Raw genomic sequence first — 20,789 nt, 5'->3', positions numbered from 1 at the left:
TATTTATATCCAACCAAGGGTCTGAAGTTGGGGAGTCCTGTAGTTTAATTAGGGAAAGGCTAGAAGTTGAGGAGGAGGGCGATCCCATGAGAAGACCAGCAATCTCAACTAACATGGACCCGAGATCTCTCAGACACTGAGCCACCAACCAGGCAGCATATGCCAGCTGATAATGTGGCCCCTGACACACATACAGCATAGGACTTCCTGGTCTGGCCTCAGTGAGAGAAGATGCACCTAACCCTTGAAAGACTAGAGGTCCCAGGGAGTGGAGAGGCCTGGCAGGGTGGGTGTGTGGGGACATCCTTTTGGAGACAGGGAAGAAAGAATGGGATGAAGAACTGTTGAAGGATAATGACTGGACTGTAAAAAAAGATTAAAGATATATATATATATATAGGCTCCTAGACTCCAGCTTAAGAAAGAAGACACATATATGAAGATAATTACCTAATTCTAATCCTGTCAAACACCGCGTGCTTCGTTCGGTATGTTTTCGGCACTTACCTGCATTTTTGCACGCTTTGCAACTGATATCCTCTACAGGAGTGTCTGAATCGGAAGGCGATTCTGAAGTGTCAGTGAGAACAGAGTCGGCTGTTCTTTTGGTTGGCGTCTTTTCTGAAAGAGACGCTTGTGGCTCTGCAGCTGGGGTGTGGTTCTCAGAGCCCGCAGAGTGGGCATTTGTAGGTGTTTCCACATCCCCCTGTCTCTGTGAGTTGAGGGTCAGGATCTTATAGTCGCAGAGCGCCTTGAGCTGGAACTGCTTCAGGTGTCGCTCCATCGTCTCGATGATGCTTTCCGGCCGCGCACCCCGCGCACCATCGCAGCTCAGCAAGGGGCTCTCTTGCTTTATCCTTTTGGGCATATTTTCTTGTGGCCCCGACATGGGGTGTTTACAGGAAGAGGGTTTGGATCCAGGCTCAATCTTGATTGGCCTGGGCATCTGATGATGGCCGGACTCAGACTGGGATTGCTGTATTTGCTGCTGTTCCTGCTTCTGCAAGAGAAGCCTCCTTAAGGCAGCATGCTTCTGGGTGTCCTTCTGAGGGGAGATCTGTGTGTGACTTCCTCCTTGCTTGGGCACAGGGAGTGCCTTTGCTTGAATATGCACCAAATACCTCGGTCGAGTTGCTTCAGCCGGAGGCACTGAGTTGCTGCCTTTAAGACCCTGTAGAGATGAAGCTTGGCGAGGCTTCTGCTCGTGTTCTTGAAAGCACCTGTGAGCAACGTCCTGACTTGGGGTCACATTATTCGGGAAACACTGCATGTTCTGCAGGTTTGGGGTCTTATTTCCTATGAAGAGATTTTGTTCTCTGCTCTCGGAAGCCGGGTGTGTATAATTTGAACAGAGAGTTTGTACTTTGCTCGAGTTTGGTGTTACGATCTTCGCATAAGGAAAACTTCTATTTACATTCTGTACTTGCTCCAACCCCCCCTGGGCACTGTGAGTTTGGAAATTACTCGGTTTTGAGTACTGATTTTTGCCACAAAAGCTTTCTTCCGCTTTAATTGGGCCAAAACACTGGCCCTGTCTTTGCTCATCGTTGGTATCGTGGAGGTGAGAGAAAGTCTGAGGCACCTGCTCTTTATTCTTTCTCTGTAACTGATGCTGCTGCTGGCAGACTTGAGGGAAATTAGAGTTCTGGGATGCTTGTGTTTGTGCTGCCTGCTTATGAGGGGTATGTTGTAAAAAGCTGGAAAATAGTTCAGCCTCTGTGGCCTGTTGGCTCAAATGCTTGTCCGTGGAGGGATCTACTCTTTGCTGGAAATGATACTGAGGCCCGTGAGCCTCAGGGGGCAGATCTGTCCTGGAGATGCACTCCTGGTAGGAAGTTTTCTGGAACTGTAGATGTTGGTCCCCCATACCCGGAGAGGGTCCTTGATTCGGAGAGGGTCCTTGATTCATTTCCACTTGGTACATTTGGGACTTCTGCTCTGGCTGAGCCGTTTTCTGGATGTAAGGTGGCCTTTGGAATTCTCCTGTCATGTTTACACTTCCAGTGGACTGTATGGAGCCTATCTGATTGGTAGGAGCTGGTCTGATAGCGAAGGCGAGGCATCTGGGGCGTGCCTTGCATTCCTGTCTGTTGGAGCTTTTAAAAATGTGATGCCTTTGTTCTATCCAGCCAGGCGCTGCAGGCCAGAACCTTGTGTTTGCCCTGCGTTTTGCATCCTTCAGAATCTTGGGCTCCCCGTGTCCCATCAGATACTGGCTATTTTCTTGTAACTCTCCACCGTGGCCATGATTTGGCAGGTAATACATGCGATAATCTGACACTTTCCTTGTTTTTTCAGAGCACTGTGGGACGCAATCATTCTGATGCTGTTCTGGAAGCATCAAGGGGGGGTTGGGTGTATGTACAGATGTGTTCAGATTCTGGCTAGATGACGTCTTAGGTTGATGCTCTGTTTTCCCTTCCCTTGAAAGAGTTAGGTCACTTTGGTTGGGGTAGCGGTGGTGTTCTTCCAAAGCTACATCATTCAGAGTGCCTTTTCCTTCTGAAGGAAGCTGAAGAACGGGACGGGGAGCAAGAGGAGATGGTGATGGTGGCGTCGTGGTAGTGGCAGAAATGGAATCTTCAGGGAACACTGAGCTTTGCCCGAAGTAAGCACCATTGGTTTCCTTTTGCTTTATGCACTGTTCGGAGCTGCCAAGAGAAGTTTGCAAATCACTGTCGGAACCAGCATAGTATTCTTCAGCAAAAGGCTTCGTGTTCCCTTGGATGTTTTCTGCACAAGACGATGGGCCTATTCCCAAAACTGACTTTTGTTGGTGTTCGGCTTTCTGAAAAGCACAGGTACCTAGTACTCCAGCTGGTTTACTGGCACTATCCAAATCACAGGCCTTAGTCACCATTGCAGCTGGCTCTGGAGGCAGCTGGGAGCTTGAGGTCTGCGAGAAATTGATCTGCGCTGAGGTAAGCGATGGTTGAGTGATCTCACGAGGCAGCTCAATAGCAGCCTGACCGCTAAGGGCGTTTACGTGAGGTGTGGTATTATTCTGCACGGCAATGGAAACACAATCTGGATAACACTGTGTTTTTTCCAGGAATTCACCATGTGTGTCTTCCACAGAAGGGGCAGAAACTGTAGCACCATTAGGCATTAGCACAGCCTTGTTTTTAAGTAATAGAACGTTCCTGTCATTTCCCCCTTCCTGCTCCTCGGGAATTTCTGTGTTTTCAACTCCATTGTAGTTCCGTGTTGGGAAAGCCTCTATGTCTGTGCTTTCCTGGGCTGTAGAGGTCACGGGCTCTCTGTCATCACTCAGACCAGAGACATTTGGGTGGCTGCTGCTTTTACCTGGGTTTCCTTCTTGACTTTCCCCGAAGTTATTACTTTCTCCCTTAGCTTTTTGGTCTAGTGTCAATTTTGTGTTCAGATGGAGCCCAGAGAGAGATGGTTCACTGACTGTGCGTTTTATCCCTCCATTTTGTAAGCACCTGGAATACCCTCTGCCTTCAGGTATGAAGTCTGGACTCTCATGACTGCTCTGGCTGCCTTTCATGTGGGGTATTCCATAATAGCTTTGGAAAGACTGCCACTTGGTGTCCCCATTTACTTCTGGGTGAGGTCTCTCTGCTAACGGGCTTCCATTCTGGAGTTTGACAGCCAGAGGTTCTGTATGGCTGACGGGAGAAGGTAATGCTATCAGGAATGGACTCTGCCTGGTGCCCTCAGCATGGGTGGTTCTGTCCTGTTCCATCAGGCTTGCTTCGGGGCCATCCACAAGGCTGCCCTTTGAATGAATCCTAAAGACACAGAAACAAAAATTCAACAGCATTACAATAGCACCAATACCAAAAAATAGTAATCAGACGCTCATTTCCTCTTTTAGCCAACAGCCCCTCATCTTCTCAGCATGGAGGGAAGGGCAGCGGGATCAAGAGGATGAATCTCAGCTGTTTGGAGAGGTTTATACCTCACCAGTAACTAGTATCAGGGGAGAACCATTTTCTTTAGCCTTCGCTGAGCTGGCTGAGCTGTCATGCTGCTTCCTCTGTGTTCCTGGAATCATGTCCACTGACACTGCACCAGCTTTCCTATCTTATAACCCCCATAACAGTTTCTGAGACTGGATCCCCCAAGTTCTCTGAGGCTACCTCCAATTTGTTAACAGAAGATCAGAGAGAATGTTCTAGAGTTTGATTCTGGGTATCTTTTCCTCTCTACCATACTTGATTGGCTCTAGCAGGCCTGTAGCAATCAATGCTTTTCAAATTCCTTTCAGTTCGGTGCTCTCAGTGTGTACTGTGTGGTGATGGGTGAAAGGTGTATCTTAAAGAAGCCAAAGACCCCTCAGCTAGGGAAGTCAGTCAGTGTGAAGGGATTCCTGCAGCGTGCAGGGAACTCTCCCCAAGTTCAACCTTCAGTTTGAAAGAAATACACACCCTCCAACCATCCTCAACCATGCCACTTTAGGTGATTTTTCCACAAGGGATGCATGTAGGTGAGAGGACTCAACTGGTAAGGGCACTTGTCACCAATGCTGATGATTTGTTTGATCCCCAGGACACATGTGAAAGGGGTGAACTCCTACAGTGGTACCTGAGCCTTACATGCCTGTCATGGCACCCATGTATGTATGTATGTATGCATGCATGCATGCATGTATGTATGAGAGAGTGCACAATGTTATCCATGTTGAGTGGCTAATCCAGTTCATTTGCGAAATATATACTAACTTACACACATACATACCTAAAAAATAAAAAAAAGTTTAAATCATAATACTCCATCTAGTTATTCTTTGTCCCACTATTTATTTCTTTTAAGGTATTTATAGTAGTGAGGAGCACTACTTTCTGTCTGGACTAAAACAGTGTTAGATTAGTGCTTACTGTTTAGACAAGGCAAATGAAACAGAGAATATAGAAATGCTGGAAAAAAAAAAACCCACTAAAGTTATAATTGGCTTTACCAGGACACGGTTTTACAGGGGGGAGGATCTGAGTTATGGACAGCTTTGTCTATATAGTGAGTTAGGGGGCAACTAGAGCTATACAATGAGATGCTGTCTCAATAGTAACACTGTGTACACTGGTCAGTGAAGAGAACCATCTGGAATGCTGTCATCTAGGTGATTCTAAAGATTTAGCACAGTAGCCAAAAAAACCAAAAGCAAGTATAGCTTCAAGGAATCAGAAGTTTTATGACAATTATATTGCAGTTATAACAGAATAAGTAAACTCAAAAGTTCTATGTGCAGTAAAAAATGCTGTAGGCAAGAGGAGTGAAAGAATGGGGGTAAAATAAATACAGGACACACAGGTGATGTTCTGAAAATGGGGGCAGTGGCCTGTGGCGTCCCCAGATGTCTCGCTAGCACTCGCCTGGATGCTCTGTCTGCTAACATATAAAGATGTCTTACTCATTTCACTGGCTACCTGTCGGACTCGGTGGCTGTCCCAACAATTGACATGCCTTAGTGATGAACTTCACATGGTTTCTGAACTTCTGCTGAAAAGAATGCCTGCACTTGCTTAACAAATACGTAACAAACTGGAGGAAAGCCAGCTGAAGGGCACCAATAAGGAGAGAATTGCTCAACTGCCTTTATACCTTCAATTATGTGCATTAATAAAAATTTAAAACTGATTCTTATGAGACAAAAGTGATGTCTTTTTCTATACGGTTTACGTCTTCCAAATAGGAGACTGAAATCATACCCAAAACATCAGACCTGAATATACGGTCACAAACTATTATTACTGCACCCTTGAAATATGGCTAGTCTAACTTAAAATATGCCACAAGAGTGAAAAGCATCTCAATTCTGAAGAAAATCCACTGTGGGTTGGGGACGTAGCTCAGCGCAGGGCCTGTCTGGCGTATACAGGGCCCTGGCTTTAGTTCCCAGGACTGCATTAATTAGGCGGAAGGCACATGCACATAACCCTAATCCTCCAAAGAAAGATGGGGGCAGAACACTCAGGAGCCCAAGGTTTCACTTTTTGAAATGTAAGCGTCCATGTCTACAGCACATTTTGATGGGTAGCTGTGGGTGTGACTAGTAAGGAAATTGGGAGAAAGGGGAGGGAGGGAAGGAAGTGAAGGGAAATTTAAAAAGTTGCATTCCTGTGCATCCAATTCACAAATGCTGTTATTCATAGCTGCACACATGTATGCATTTCTGATGTCCTAATTTTTAAGTGTCAAAATAAGAATATCGATGAGCAACCTGGCATGGTAGCACATGCTTAATCCCAGAGGCAGACAGATCTGGTCTACAAAGGTCAGCCAGGACTGTTACAAAGAGAAAACCTGCCTACAAACAAACAAAAAAATGAATGAACAAACCTTTAAGCATTATAGTAGCTCTTAAGAAATAGGGAGCATACGGATAATTTTCTAGATAGATACCAGGTACCAAAGTTAAAAAAATCAGGATCAGATAAGCCATCTAAAGAATCCCATAACTCCTAAAGAAATATAAGCAAATTTTTCCAAACCAAAAAAAAGCCCAGGACCAGATAGGTTTAGTGTAGAATTCTACCAGACATTCATAGAAGACTTCATACCAACCAGTACTGTCCAAACTATTGCACAAAATAGAAACAGATGGAGCACTACCAAATTTCTTCTATGAAGCCATAATTACTCTTATACCTAAACCAAACGAAGACCCAACAAAGAGAACTTCAGAACAATTTCCCTTATGAATATTGACGCAAAATTACTCAATAAAATTCTGACAAATCGAATCTAAGAACACATCAAAACAATCATTCATCATGATAAAGTAGCTTTATCCCAGGGATGCAGGGATGGTTAAATATACAAAATCCATCAACTTAATCCACTATGTAAACAAACTCAAAGGAAAAAAAAACATGATCATTTCATTAGATGCTGAGAAAGCATTTGACAAAATTCAACACCCCTTCATGTTAGAAGTCCTGGAAGGATCAGGAATTCAAAGCCCATACCTAAACATAGTAGTAAAAGCAATATAGAGCAAACCAGTAGCTAACATCAAACTAAATGGAGAGAAACTTGAAGCAAATCCCACTAAAGTCATGGACTAGACAGACAAGGCTGCCCGTTCTCTTCCTACTTATTCAATATAGTACTCGAAGTCCTAACCAGAGCAATCAGACAACAAAAGGAGGTCAAAAAAAATACAAATGAGAAAAGAAGTCAAAATATCACTATTTGCAGATGATATGATAGTATACTTAAGTGACCCCAAAAGTTTCACAAGAGTACTAAGCCTGATAAACTTCAGCAAAGTGGCTGGGTATAAGCTTCACTCAAATTAGTAGCCTTCCTCTACTCAAAGGATAAACAGGCTGAGAAAGAAATTAGGGAAATGACACCCTTCACAATAGTCACAAATAACACAAAATACCTCAGTGTGACTCTAACCAAGCAAGTGAAAGGTATGTATGACAAGAACTTCAAGACTCTGAAGAAAGAAATTGAAGATCTCAGAAGATGGAAAGACCTCCCATGCCTACAGATTGGTAGGATTAATATAGTAAAAATGGCCATTTTGCCAAAAGCAATCTACAGATTCAATGCAATCCCCATCAAAATTCCAACTTCGGAGAGTTAGAAAGAGCAATTTGCAAATTCATTTGGAATGACAGAAAGCCCAGGATTGTGAAAACTATACTCAACAATAAAAGAACTTGGGGGGGGGGGGATCACCATCCTTGACCTCAAGCTGAATTACAGAGCAATAGTGATAAAAACTATATGGTATTGGTACAGAGATGGGCAGGTAGGTCAATGGAATTGTATTGAAGACCCAGAAATAAACTCACACACGAATGGTCATTGATCTTTGACAAAGGAGCTAAAACCATCCAATGGAAAAAAGATAACATTTTCAACAAATGGTGCTGGTTCAACTGGAGGTCAGCATGTAGAAGAATGCAAATCAATCCATTCCTATCACCCTGTACAAAGCTTAAGTCCAAGTGGATAAAGGACCTCCACATCAAATCAGATACACTCAAACTAACAGAAGAAAAAGTGGGGAAAATTTCCTGAACTAGAATACCAATGGCATTATGCTCTAAGATCAAGAATTGACAAATGGGATCTCATAAAATTGCAAAGCTTCTGTAAAGCAAAGGACACTGTTATTAGGACAAAATGGCAACCAATAGATTGGGAAAAGATCTTTACCAATCCTACACCCAATAGTGGGCTAATATCCAATGTATACAAAGAACTCAAGTTAGATTCCCGAGAGCCAAATAACCCTATTAAAAATGGGGTACAGAGCTAAACAAAGAATTCTCAGCTGAGGAATATTGAATGGCTGAGAAGTACCTAAAGAAATGTTCAACATCCTTAGTCATCAGGGAAATGCATATCACAACAACTCTGAGATTCTACCTCAGGCCAATCAGAAGGGCTAAGATCAAAAACTCAGGTGAGGACAGATGCTGGAGAGGATGTGGAAAAAGAGGAACACACATGCTATGCACTCACTGATAAGTGGATATTAGCCGAAAAGCTCAAATTACCCAAGATACAATCCACAGACCACATGAAGCTCAAGAAGAAGACAAAGTGTAGATGCTTCAGTCCTCCTTAAAAGGGGTACAAAAAATATTCATAGCAGAGGATATGGAGACAAAGTTTGGAGCAGAGACTGAAGGAATTGCCATTCAGAGCCTGCCCCACCTGGGGATCCAGCATATATATATATATATATAATACATTCACCAAAACTAGACAATATTGATGAAGCCAAGAAGTGCATTCTGATAGGAGTCTGATATAGCTGTCTCCTGGAAAGCTCAGTCAGAGCGTGACAAATACAGAGGTGAATGCTAGCAGCAAATCATTGAACTGAGAATGGGGTTCCCATTGGAGTAATTAGAGAAAGTATTGAAGGAGCTGAAGGGGATTTCAACACCATAAGAACAACAATACCAACCAACCAGATCTCCCAGGGACTGAACCACTACCCAAAGACTATACATGCACTGACCCATGGCTCCAGCTGCATATGTAGCAGATGACAGCCTTGATGGGCACCAATGGAAGGAGAAGCCCTTGGTCCTGCCAAGGCTGAACAACAACACCCCCCTCCCCCATGGTAGGGAAATGTCAGGGTGGGGAGGTGGGGAGGTGGGGAGGTGGGGAGGTGGGAAGGGGGAGTGGTTGGACCCTTATTGAAGGAAGGGATGGGGATGGGATAGGAGGCTTATGGATGGGAAAGGGAGTAACATTTGTAATGTAAATAAAAAATGTTCAACAAAAAACATAGGTAACATTTCTGGCTCTCCAATTCTATTCTACTTATTTACTTGCCTTTCTCTGTAACAATACCATACAGTTTTTATCACTATAGCTCTGTAATATAGTTGGAGGTTAGGGATGGTGATTTCCCCCAGAAGTTCTTTTATTGTTGAGAACAGTTTTCGATGATATCTTGGGTTTTTTGTTATTCCAAATGAGTTTTCAAATTGCTCATTCTAAGTCTATGAAGAACTAAATTGGAATTTTGATGGGGATTGTATTGAATCTGTAGATTGTTTTTGGCAAGATGGCCATCTTTACTATATTAATTCTATATGATCATGGGAGATTTTTCCATCTTCTGGGATCTTCAATTTCTTCAGAGACTTGAAGTTTTCTTGTCATACAGATCTTTTACTTGCTTGGTTACAGTCACACCAAGGTATTTTATATTATTTGTGACTATTATGAAGTATGTGGAGAAAGAGGAACACTCCTCCATTGTTGGTGGGATTGCAAGCTGGTACAATCACTCTGGAAATCAGTCTCGAGATTCCTTAGAAAATTGGACATAGTACTTCCTGAAGACCCAGCTCTACCACTCCTGGGCATATACCCAAAAGATGCTCCAACCTAACAAGGACACATGCTCCACTATGTTCATAGAAACTTATTTATTATAGCCAGAAGCTAGAAACAACCCAGATGTCCTTCAACAGAGGAATGAAAACAGAAAATGTGGTTCATCTATATACAATGACTTCATGAAATTCTTAGGCAAATGGATGGAACTAGAAAAAAAATCATCCTGAGTGAGGTAACCCAGTCTCTCTCTCTCTCTCTCTCTCTCTCTCTCTCTCTCTCTCTCTCTCTCTCTCTCTCTCTCTCTCTCTCGCTATATATATATATATATATATATATATATAGACACCAAACTAGACAATATTCGTGCAGTCAACAAGTGCATGCTGACAGGAGTCTGATATAGTTGTCTCCTGAGAGGCTCTGCCAGAGTCTAACAAATAGAGGCGGATGTTTGCAGCCAACTATTGAACTGAGAATGCGGTCCCCAGTGGAGGAGTTAGAGAAAGGACTGAAGGAGCCGAAGGATTTTGCAACCCCATAAGAAGAACAATATCAACCAACCAGACACCCCCACCCCCACCCCCACCCCCACCCCCACCCCAGAGCTCCCAGGGACTAAACCACCATCCCAAGAGTACACAGGGATGGACCTATGGCTCCAGTTGCATATGTAGCAGAGGATGGCCTTGCTGGGCATCAGTGGGAAGAAAGGCCCTCGATCCTGTGAAAGCTCCATGCCCCAGTGTAGGGGAATGCCAGGGTGGGAAGATGGGAGGGAGTGGTTGAGTGGGTGGGGGAGCACCCTCACAGAAGTAGGGGAAGATAGCAGGTTTCTGGAGGGGAAACCAGGAAAAGGGATAACATTTGAAATGTAAATAAAAGAATATCCAATAAGAAAGAGAAAAAGGTAACAAAATCAAATTATATTAGTGTGGAAATGAAAAGGAATTTATTTCCTGAGTAAAGCAGTGGAAGAGGAAAGTTAATGGGTACCCTTTTAAAGGAAGTCCATGGAACTTGGACACTGTCCTTGAGAGCTACCAGTTAGGTCTTGAAAACAACCTATCATTTCAGAGAATGAGAAATACTGCCTTTGGTGTTACTATGCCCTAACCCATACCTTTTGCATGAATGTTATAATAATCCTGTACCTATTTGAACAGTACTGTTTTTGTAGGCTTTGGCCTTATTTTCTAGTAGAGAGAATGAAGATGACGTGATGCTATAGTCGTCACGCTCATGGAGGTTTGTTGGTTTTTCTTAAGCTGAAAAAGTAAAGTCGTGGTTGTTTAAGACAGGATCTTTTGGGTTGTATTTGAGATATTTACCTAACAGTTAAGATGTTAGGTTATTTTTCAAATTTAAATGACTGTAAAACAAGGATCCATTTTCAAATAACTGTAAACTTTTGCTAGAGTTATTTTTGCATGGTTTTCCTCAGCCCACTTCCTATTACTAATAGCAGAGGGCTGGGCAGGTCATAGAGGCTTGTTTTGGCTCTTTATTCTCTAGTGGAACAGACTTCCTGCTGTTTATGTCTGGAGCTGGTGCAGGCCATAATGGCAGAGACAGAGGTGTGTGTGTGTGTGTGTGTGTGTGTGTGTGTGTGTGCGTGTGTGTGCGCGTGTGTGCGCGTGTGTGCGCGCGTGCTGCTCTTTTAGGAAGTCCCCATCCCTAAACACCTGAGTTGGACCTCAAAACCCATGCAAGTTGTCATGTGACCCACACACTCACTCACCAGGATCCCACCCCATGATCCCAATTTTAATCACTTCTGGATACCAAATTCCTATCAGTTCTTTGCTGAGGATTAAAATTTAAACCACATTTTACAGGGCGGGGGGAAATCATCACATTTCCTTTCCCGGTTGAACATAAAACATGCTTTATTTATTATCTGCCCTTAGAAGTGAATGACCAGAAATACTTAATTTATGAAATTAGACACTTCTAAAGTAATGCAATTATGGGAGATTTATTGATGGTACCTGCATTTATACCTATGTTTGTTTGCTACATGAAGAAAGTTGCCATTTCAACTCAGAATGAATGTAACCATTAGAACCATTACTTTTTTTTTTTTTTTTGAGGCAGGGATTCTTAGGAGCCAATATTGGCAGTTACACCTAGCTTGAATATTTACACACACATGCACACACACGCGCGCACACAGAAGTATAGGCCAAAGATCCCTCGGGAAACCTGAAAAGTCTGACCTGTTAAACTTCCCTCGGATGCTTTATTTAGTTCTCACATAGTAACAGCTATGCCTGAGAAACAAGTAACTGATTTTAAACGTATTACACTTAAGGCTCATAGGGCTAACTACAAGCTATTGAAGTCCATCCTAAACTTGTTAGGGACTAAATACCTAGGCCTAATGAAAAATTATCAGATTAATCAGTTAGTTTAGAAATCAAATGCAAGCTGCCTGAGCCCCGCATACATTTTGGTAGCCATTCTGGCTGTCACAATTGTGCTGATAAAGAGCTCAGAATCACAGATTGACATAAAATATCCTTTAAAGACTTTAAAATGGCATTCAAATAAGATAGCATGTGACCATAACAGTCACAGTTTTCTCTCACTGTACATATATGAATACTGAGAAACTGGCTCCTGCTGGGGACATGGAGCTCTCTGAAGCCCTTCCCATCACAGAATACAAAGGAAAACATGATTAAGGGAGATTTTGCCCTTAAATTCATATTTTGCCCTTATTTGAGCCAATTTGTGGGCTTCCTATCAATACTCTGAGAGTCAATTTGCTACCTGTCTGTGGACCTGCAGTTATTAACAAGATTGAGGGCATCTATCTTTAACCAGGGCCTAATTTCCTCATATGGCTTGAAATAAAATATACAGAATTTACAATATAAAACATGTGGGCTGGAGAGATGGCTCAGTGGTTAAGAGCACTGGCTGCTCTTCCAGAGGTCCTGAGTTCAATTCCCAGCAACCACATGGTGGCTCACAACCAACAACCATCTGTAATGGGATCCGATGCCCTCTTCTGGCCTGACCATAGAGCACTCATTTACACGAAATAAATTAAAAAAATATGAAATGTGAAGTTCCTGCAGAAGTAAGTATTCTGAGTTTCTTGAGCTTAAAACGCCCCTCCTCACTCTGATTGCTACCATTGCAGATGTGAACCATTGGAGTGGCTGCTACTCATTCCCTAAAACGTGCACAAATACAAGGTTGGGCTCAAAAGATCTGACGATTATTCACAGGCTGAAGAAATGGCTTAGCAGTTAAGAGCACTTCCAGGACGGGGGTTCAATTCCTAGCACCCACATGGCAAGTCAGAACTATTTCTGAGTCAAGTTCCAGACATACATGTAGGCCAAACACCAATGCCCATTTTAAAGAATATTGATTCGCTTAAATGAAAGCTGAGAGCTGACACAGTTTAGAACCCACTATCCATAGTTTTATGTTTACCCATTTATTCATTGTAGTCTAATAATATCCCTCACAACGACAGCCATGGCTGTCTGAGGAAGCAAAAGTAGTGGTTATATCAATTATAAATGTTTCTGTTGTTGGAAAGTTTAAGGGTAAATTTATAAATTGTAAGGGTATTTCAACAGAAATATACCAGAAATGTCTACAATAGTGAGTTCCAGGACAGCTGGGGCTATGCATAAAAACCTGGTCTCAAAAAAACCAAAGTATCTTCATTGAAAATACATCTCTCGACTGATAGCGAGGATTTAAACAAGGCAGGTTTTAGCCATCACCGTTCCCCTATGAGCTTAATTCTGTGCCTTCTCCTGCCTGTGACAATAATTATGAATTCAAGTCACATCGACAACATCTGTGAAGCAATTACTGCACGGAGGGCTGAGTCTGCAGTCTAATCCATCATAATTATGACAGTCCTCTTTCAAGACACTATGATGCATGACTTAAAAATAGCACATTAGCGTGCAAATGGGTCAGCATCTCATTTCACCAATGTGCATTTAGCGTTGTAATGTAGCCCAGCACCATTTGACTTTCTCTGAATCACTCAGATGACAGCCATAGCTCTCGCCATAGAAAACTTCAGATGACGCTCAAAATTTGGAGGGCTTTTTGTCTTTTTTTTTTTTTTTGGCTTACTGGTTTAGTACAGTGCTATGTCTTTTCCTGCTCTAAAGTAAAGATACACTTATGTTAGCTTTATTCTGTTTTGGTAAACTGTTAAGAATTATTGTTTTAATTTTAATTTTTTGGTTTTGAGACAGACAGACTTTCTCCGTGTAGTCCTGACTGTCTTTGGAACTCACTCTGCACACCAGGCTGGCCTTGAACTTGAAATCTGCTGCCTTTGCCAGTGCTGAAATTAAAGGCATGCACTACCATTGCCGGGCTGGCTAGGAATAATCTTTTGGCGTGGAGGAAAGCTGAGAGAAAGCACACATAGCAAAAATCTCCCCAACAATGTTACATTCTTATTACCAAAAAATGGTAATATCCAAACATTTATTTCAGGATATGTGCAGTGAGCCATTGTAATGGTAAATTTCCATCATCTCAGAACTGAGAGAGACCAAAAAAGCTCAAGGACATCCTAGTAAGACTCCATCTCAAAGTGTATATAGATAGTGGACATCATTGTGCACTGGAGTGTCCTTGAATACTGTGACCAAAATGCTGCTTCTTAATTCTTATATTCTAAAACTACCAAATCCCTTCATTTAGTTTTCTTGCTTTTTTTTAAAGATATGCTATGTATTATTTATTTGTCCATCCATCTGTCCATCCATCCATCCATCCATCCATCCATCCATCCAGGGTGTCATGGTTCATTCCTGTTCTACCACTCTCAACAGGGGCTCACTCACTGTATTTATTTATTCCAGCAAGACCCAGGAATCTTCTTGTCTCCACTTCCTCAGCACTGGGGTAACAGGTATTCACTTAAATGCAGGTGCCAAAATGTTTATTTTTCACTCAACCTAGTTGTCTACAGAGACACTGTCTAGGGTATCTTCAAGCAATGCCTGAGAATTTTAAAAAAAAAAAATTGAAAGGATGGGTGTACTGGCTGGTTTGGGGTGTCAACTTGACACACACTTGAGTTATCACAGAAATCAGCCTCCCTCGAGGAACTGCTTCCATGAGACCCAGCTGTAAGGCATTTTCTGAATTAGTGATCAAGGGGGGGGGCATTGTGAGTGGTGCCATCCCTGGTGGTCCTGGGTTCTGTAAGAGAGCAAGCAAGCTGACCAAGCCAGGGGAAGCAAGCCAGCAAGTAACATCCCTCTATGGCCTCTGCATCAGCTCCTGCTTCCTGACCTGCTTGAGTTCCAGTCCTGACTTCCTTTGGTCCACATTGAACAGCAAGCAATGTGGAAGTGTAAGCTGAATAAACCCTTTCCTCCCCAACTTGCTTCTTGGTCATGATGTTTTGTGCAGGAATAGAAGCCCTGACTAAGACCATCAGAAAGAAGTCCACATCAGAAAGAAACTATGGAGTAGACTTTGTGGGCAATCGCTGACAGGGTGATAAGCAGATCAAGTAGAGAAAATTCTACTACCTGGAAGAATCTCTGAGATGAGAGACTTGATTGGATGCCTGTCTCACAGAAGGTATCCAGTGGCCCACAAGGTCAGTCACAAATTCAGTGTACCTGGCTTAGGTATACAAGGAGCTCCAAGTGCCTTTCAGTTATTCTCCCACAAACCAGCCCTGTCTGGTGGGGGTGGGGTGTTGATCGAGCAGGAAGAGAGAGGACACTGTCAAAGTGAGACTGATTCATAACCCTAAGTGCTAGAAAAGCCTGCAGAGCTTGGGGTTGGGAACAAGCTAGAATGGAAGTTTAAAAAAAATATGAAATGTCAAGGTCAGATAGAGGGGAACAGACTAGAGGATGACCATTTCAGAATATTCATGGGGTAACTAGACATTCATAGCTCAGGTAAGTCTAATACAGTGGCTTCCAGTAACACAGTATTAGAACTCCATATATATATTTCAAGCATTTAATTTTATAATCACTCAGTACTTTGTGTTGTTTTGTTGGCTGGGTCTGGCCTTGAATGCAGCCATCTGCCCATCTCTGCCCGAGTGCTGTGATACCATTCAATTTTTAAGCAATGAATTATCAGAGGTAACCAATACATCATGGTTGTTATTCTCTCTTCAATGATAAATATTCATTGAATAAACCCCTTTGTCAGGCACTGTTTTAGCCACCAATACATCACTGAATGAAAAAGACAAAAATATCCTTGCTTTGTGAACCTGATATTGGATAAGTCTTAGAGGAAATGATAAACTTTTAATTAACCAGGATATTACTTAAATTATAGGCACTATCTCCTACCTCCTCCCTAACTTAAGGAAGGAGGACAGCCAGGTTTGATGGCATACACCTGTAATCCCAAACCCTGGAGGTGATGATGGTGGGATGATTTGGAGTTCAACGACGGCTATGCTCAGCTGCAGAGCAAGTCTGGGTTGAATGACTTTATCTTCTCAAAAAATAAATAAATAAATAAGTAAAAACAATGCTAACACTAACCTCGCATGCACGCACACACCAACAAAACATAGACAGCGTTTTCCTAACCCTAACAACTCTTAAATTAATGACTTCAAGTTCAAAGCAAGCTTCTCTTTTAATGTGAAATAGAATAAAATGCCAGTTTTACTGAAAAGCTTTGTAGCAGATAGTTGCAACATACGCATTTGGGGAATTACACACCAACATACTCACGAAGCCTGCTGCTCTTTCTCAAAGATGTTCTATTTGCTATGTGGCCTCACAAGGCATGCTGCTTGGGTGTCTCAGAAGGTTTCGCCCAAACTCGACAGTTCTATCCTCATACTGATCTAATCTTAACTGACTGTAGTTAGGGACAAGCTAGTAATTTTTCTTCTTCCTGTTTTGGAAATAATTACCATGCATTAATTAAGGCTCACGTGCCCAAGCGCCACAAACTGATGTGAGAATATGAAGGGCACCCCTTAATGATCAATAAGAGATGTCAGTAAATTCATCGCCTGTCATGGGCTTTTGGTTTGAAACAGTTCATTCACTGTGTGCCAGTCCTAAGGAAGCCAGGAAAAACAGGCCATGCATGGTATAGGCCTAAAGCATTCCACCCAGGCAGAGGTGGAAGAATGAGGTGTTCAAGTCAGACTAGACAATGTGAGATTGTAAGTCTATTCAGAGAACTGAGTAAAAGAAACCCTCTAAGAGGCATAGGAAAAACCATGCCAAGAGATTTTTAAAGGTATCACATATGCAGAAACTTGTTCCCTATACACTTTAAGACAACTCTTTAACTCAAAAACTCTGATAAACATTTTAGTATTACATATGTGGTGCCTTTTGATAGCATCAAAATACAAACAGAAAGACTGATACTTTGTTATTAATAAAACTTGTTCTAGAAGCGGGATATGACTCATTTGCTGCTCTTCCAGGACCCAGGTTAGCACTTATACCAAACTGCTTACAACCATGTATAATTCCAGCTCCAGAGAACCGAGTATCTTTTCCTTCCTCCCAAGTTCTCATTCATGCTCATGGTACATATACATATACTCAGGCTCACACATAAAACTTTCCATCTGTGGCGTCTTGAGATATAAAGGTCTCTCCTTAAGAGTTTCTAGTCATAAGAATATATAAAACATGCACAAGAATGGCTACTCAGAGTAAAAAACATGATTCCATCTTGATTTTTTTTATATTAGCAATTTAGGGCCTGGAACTATGGTTCAGTGGTTAAGAACACTGATTGTTCTTCCCAAGGACCCAGATTTGATTCCCAGAATCCACAGGGTAGCTCACAACTGTCTAATTCCTGTCCCACTTCTAGCTTCTAATGGGTGCAGAGATAGACATTCAGGAAAAACCCCCATCCATACACACAGTAAAATAGACATAAGGGCAATGTTTTGGGTTTTAAATGTAACAGTTCTTTGAAATTGGTGGTATATGTCTTCTGGGGCATCGCTGAAATACAGGTCACAGTGGCCTCATGTCTGAAAGGAGACCCCATCTTCCTTTTAAAGAGTGAACATTGGAATAGCTAATAGAAAGAAGGATATGAAATGAGCACATGTTCAGATGATCAATGGATCATGGATCAGTCTATGGCTGAGTACACAGTTGTACTCTCCAGGGAAAAGAAATGGGATTGGCCAGTGAGTGCAGTCCCTAATGAGTAATGAATTGTTCACTAAGTAAGACGTCTCAGCAGCAGAAGCGCTGGATTCCCATAAGAACAATTCATTTCCCCCAATCCAGGCCAGAAGAGGGCACTGGATCCCCTGGATCAGGAGTAAACAAATGGCCATAGCCATCACATGCACTAGGAAGCAGCCAGTGAGCGCGCTCTGACATAGCTCTCCCAGGTGCAGGTGGAGGTCATTTATAGAATGCGCAACAAATCTAACATTCCACAGAATAGCACACATTATAACCCTAATTTAGATGAATAATTTATGGATTTTAATTAAGCATGCACAGGATGGGGGGGTATTAAGACAATTTCACTATGTAGCCCTGCTTACCCTGACAAGATACTAACTAGATCTATTTGCCTCAGACCTGCTAGGATTAAAAGTTGGCTTCACTGTAGCTCAGGATGGCCAGGAATTCACTATACAGCCCATACTAGCCTTAAACTGGTAAGAATTCTGCTTTAGCCTCTCTAGTACCTGGAATCTAAAGGAGCCACCATGCCTGGTTTAAATACATTACTCCTAAGGTGCTGAGAGTCTACAGTGAGGGGAATATAAATAATTATCACCAGGTTAAACTTAGCTAGTGATATACCTATGAAAGCAACTTCAAGCAAAGAACAGGGTAGAAAGTTCTTCATGGCTTTCTTTTATACGGAAGCTCTACTTGTTCCATTGTTTTGTCTTTAACTTAGTATTTCAGTCTTGGTGAAGAGTTACAATTTTACCCATAAGTAGCTTTTGAAACAGTAACTCTTGCTGTGTTGAGATAACACTAGGTACAAAGACCAGGCTTAGGCAAGGCTACCACACTGGAAATTAACTTTTAAGGTAATTCTGGCTTTTGTTGTTTCTTTTTTGAGACTGTTTCTTTGTGTAGCCCTTGCTGTCCTAAAGTTACTTTGTAGACTAGGCTGGCCTGGAACTCAGGTCCACCTGTCTTTTCATGTGCCACCACACTCCGCTTCAGGGGTATGTGACTTATCATATACAAGTTTTAAAGGTAAATGAGAATTTATTACTAACTTTATATGTAGCTCAGGTCTACCTGTCTAGGATGGTACTGCCCGGAGTGGGCTGGTCCCTCATATCAATTATACAAATCAGAAAAAGCTCCCATAGACCTGCCTACAGGCCAGTCTTGAACCAGGGTTCTCTCTTCCTGAGTAAATCTAGCTTGTATCAACATAATAAAGAAAAAAAATCATTGCTTCCTAACTTCAGATGACTGCCACATAACTGCCCACTTTATAAATATTTAAGAGGACCACCTAGCTAATAAACTCAACTCTGAAGTAGTAAAATTTACAATGCACTGAATTTAGTTAGAACTTGGGCTGACTTCTGATATGTGTATTTTACAAGTAGTCAGCAGATTGCAGAAATACACTGAAATTGCACTGTTTCTATTTCAACGATACCCATTTGAAGAAAAGAAGATATCATAAGGCCTGGTGACTTACTTTAGGAACAGCATCCTTCCTAAGTGTTAGGGTTAGGGTTAGGGTTAGGGTTAGGGTTAGGGTTAGGGTTAGGGTTAGGGTTAGGGTTAGGGTTAGGGTTAGAGTTAGGGTAGGTATCCAAAGCTGACTTATGGAATACTTAACGTAATCCTCACTGGTTCAACTGATTTTTTATTGAGCTATTAAGAACTGTAAAACAGGGTAGTCTGGACAGTACATGCAGAGCCCTCTCCTAATTTAGAAGTAGGGCTATCAATCATGGTCATTGAGTAATGCTAGACACCAGCAAAAATGGAACCATGAACACTCACAGTAGTTGTCCAGCTTATTGGCAAATGTTATTAAATAAAGAGAAATCAAATCTGCAGCTAACAAAAACTACTTTTTTACATAAATAAATATAATCTCACTGGTCAATCATGAACACAGAGTGATCTGTAAAGATAGTTCAGCAAGAGATAATTATGTTTATGGGTAAGTTTAAATTAATTTCAAGCATCTGACTAGTTGGCTTGGTCTCTCCATTGAGTCAAGTTCTGGTTCTCATGCTGAAACCCTTCTATACAGTTCCTCGTGTAATAAAGTTACTATGTTGCTACTTCATAACTATCCTTTTGCTACTGTTATGAGTCATAGTTAATGTAATTAATATCTGATGCAATCCCCGTGAAAGCTGATGGCAAAGCCCATTACCCAAGATGACGCCTATACAACTCATTGAACATGAAGTAGTTGAGCTGCGGCCTACACAGAACAGAGCCTTCACCCCTACATGCTAGGGTTTGATACAGGTGCCCTATGCGCTACCAAATAAACATGAACACAATCCCGGCCTCAGACCTTTCAATCTACAGTGGTGTCCTATCTGCCAAGATCATTAATGCAACGTCGGCATGGAGTTGTGGGAGTAACCAACCAATCTGATTTGACTGCATGCAGGCATAGTACACAAGATGGAACCCATACCAAGACACTGATTGGGTGACCAAGAGCCTGAGGCTAGATAGGCCAGGGACGAAACCAAATTGTACTGTCCTAAAAGAATGATGAAATGAAATGGCTCCTAATGACATTCTGATATACTCAAAGATCAGTGGCTTTCTCTGCCAGAGAAGCTTCCTTCTAGAGCAGATGGGAGCAAATAGAGACCCACAGGCAGACAATATGCAGAGGGTGAGAGACCTTCGAATGCTTGGCCCTGGGAAATCTCCATCAAATAAATCCCCAAGAATGAAAGGCAGGCAGAATAGAGGACACCAAGAGATCAAGAACCAGTAATCAACACGATCTTACAAACTCTCAGAGATGGAGATGGCGTGCACAGCGCCTACACAGATCTACACCAG

The 20,789-nt window shown here is 42.2% G+C and overlaps 1 protein-coding gene across 3 annotated transcripts in view; it reads right to left on the bottom strand.

Moving 5' to 3' along the window:
* Tet2 (tet methylcytosine dioxygenase 2) overlaps positions 1-20,789 on the bottom strand; it is a 79,931-nt gene that overhangs the window by 18,398 nt on the left and 40,744 nt on the right. For all 3 annotated transcript variants that reach the window (XM_032897290.1, XM_032897289.1, XM_032897291.1), the window contains one exon: positions 508-3,755. In XM_032897290.1, coding sequence (XP_032753181.1) covers positions 508-3,709 — 3,202 coding nt within the window. In that variant the 5' untranslated portion in view covers positions 3,710-3,755. The remainder of the gene's footprint in view (positions 1-507; positions 3,756-20,789) is intronic.

This window comes from Rattus rattus, chromosome 3 (assembly GCF_011064425.1).
Source record: "Rattus rattus isolate New Zealand chromosome 3, Rrattus_CSIRO_v1, whole genome shotgun sequence".
Taxonomy (NCBI): Eukaryota; Metazoa; Chordata; class Mammalia; order Rodentia; family Muridae; genus Rattus; species Rattus rattus.
Note: the sequence above shows the minus strand (reverse complement) of the source record. Positions and strands in the feature narration are given on the sequence as shown.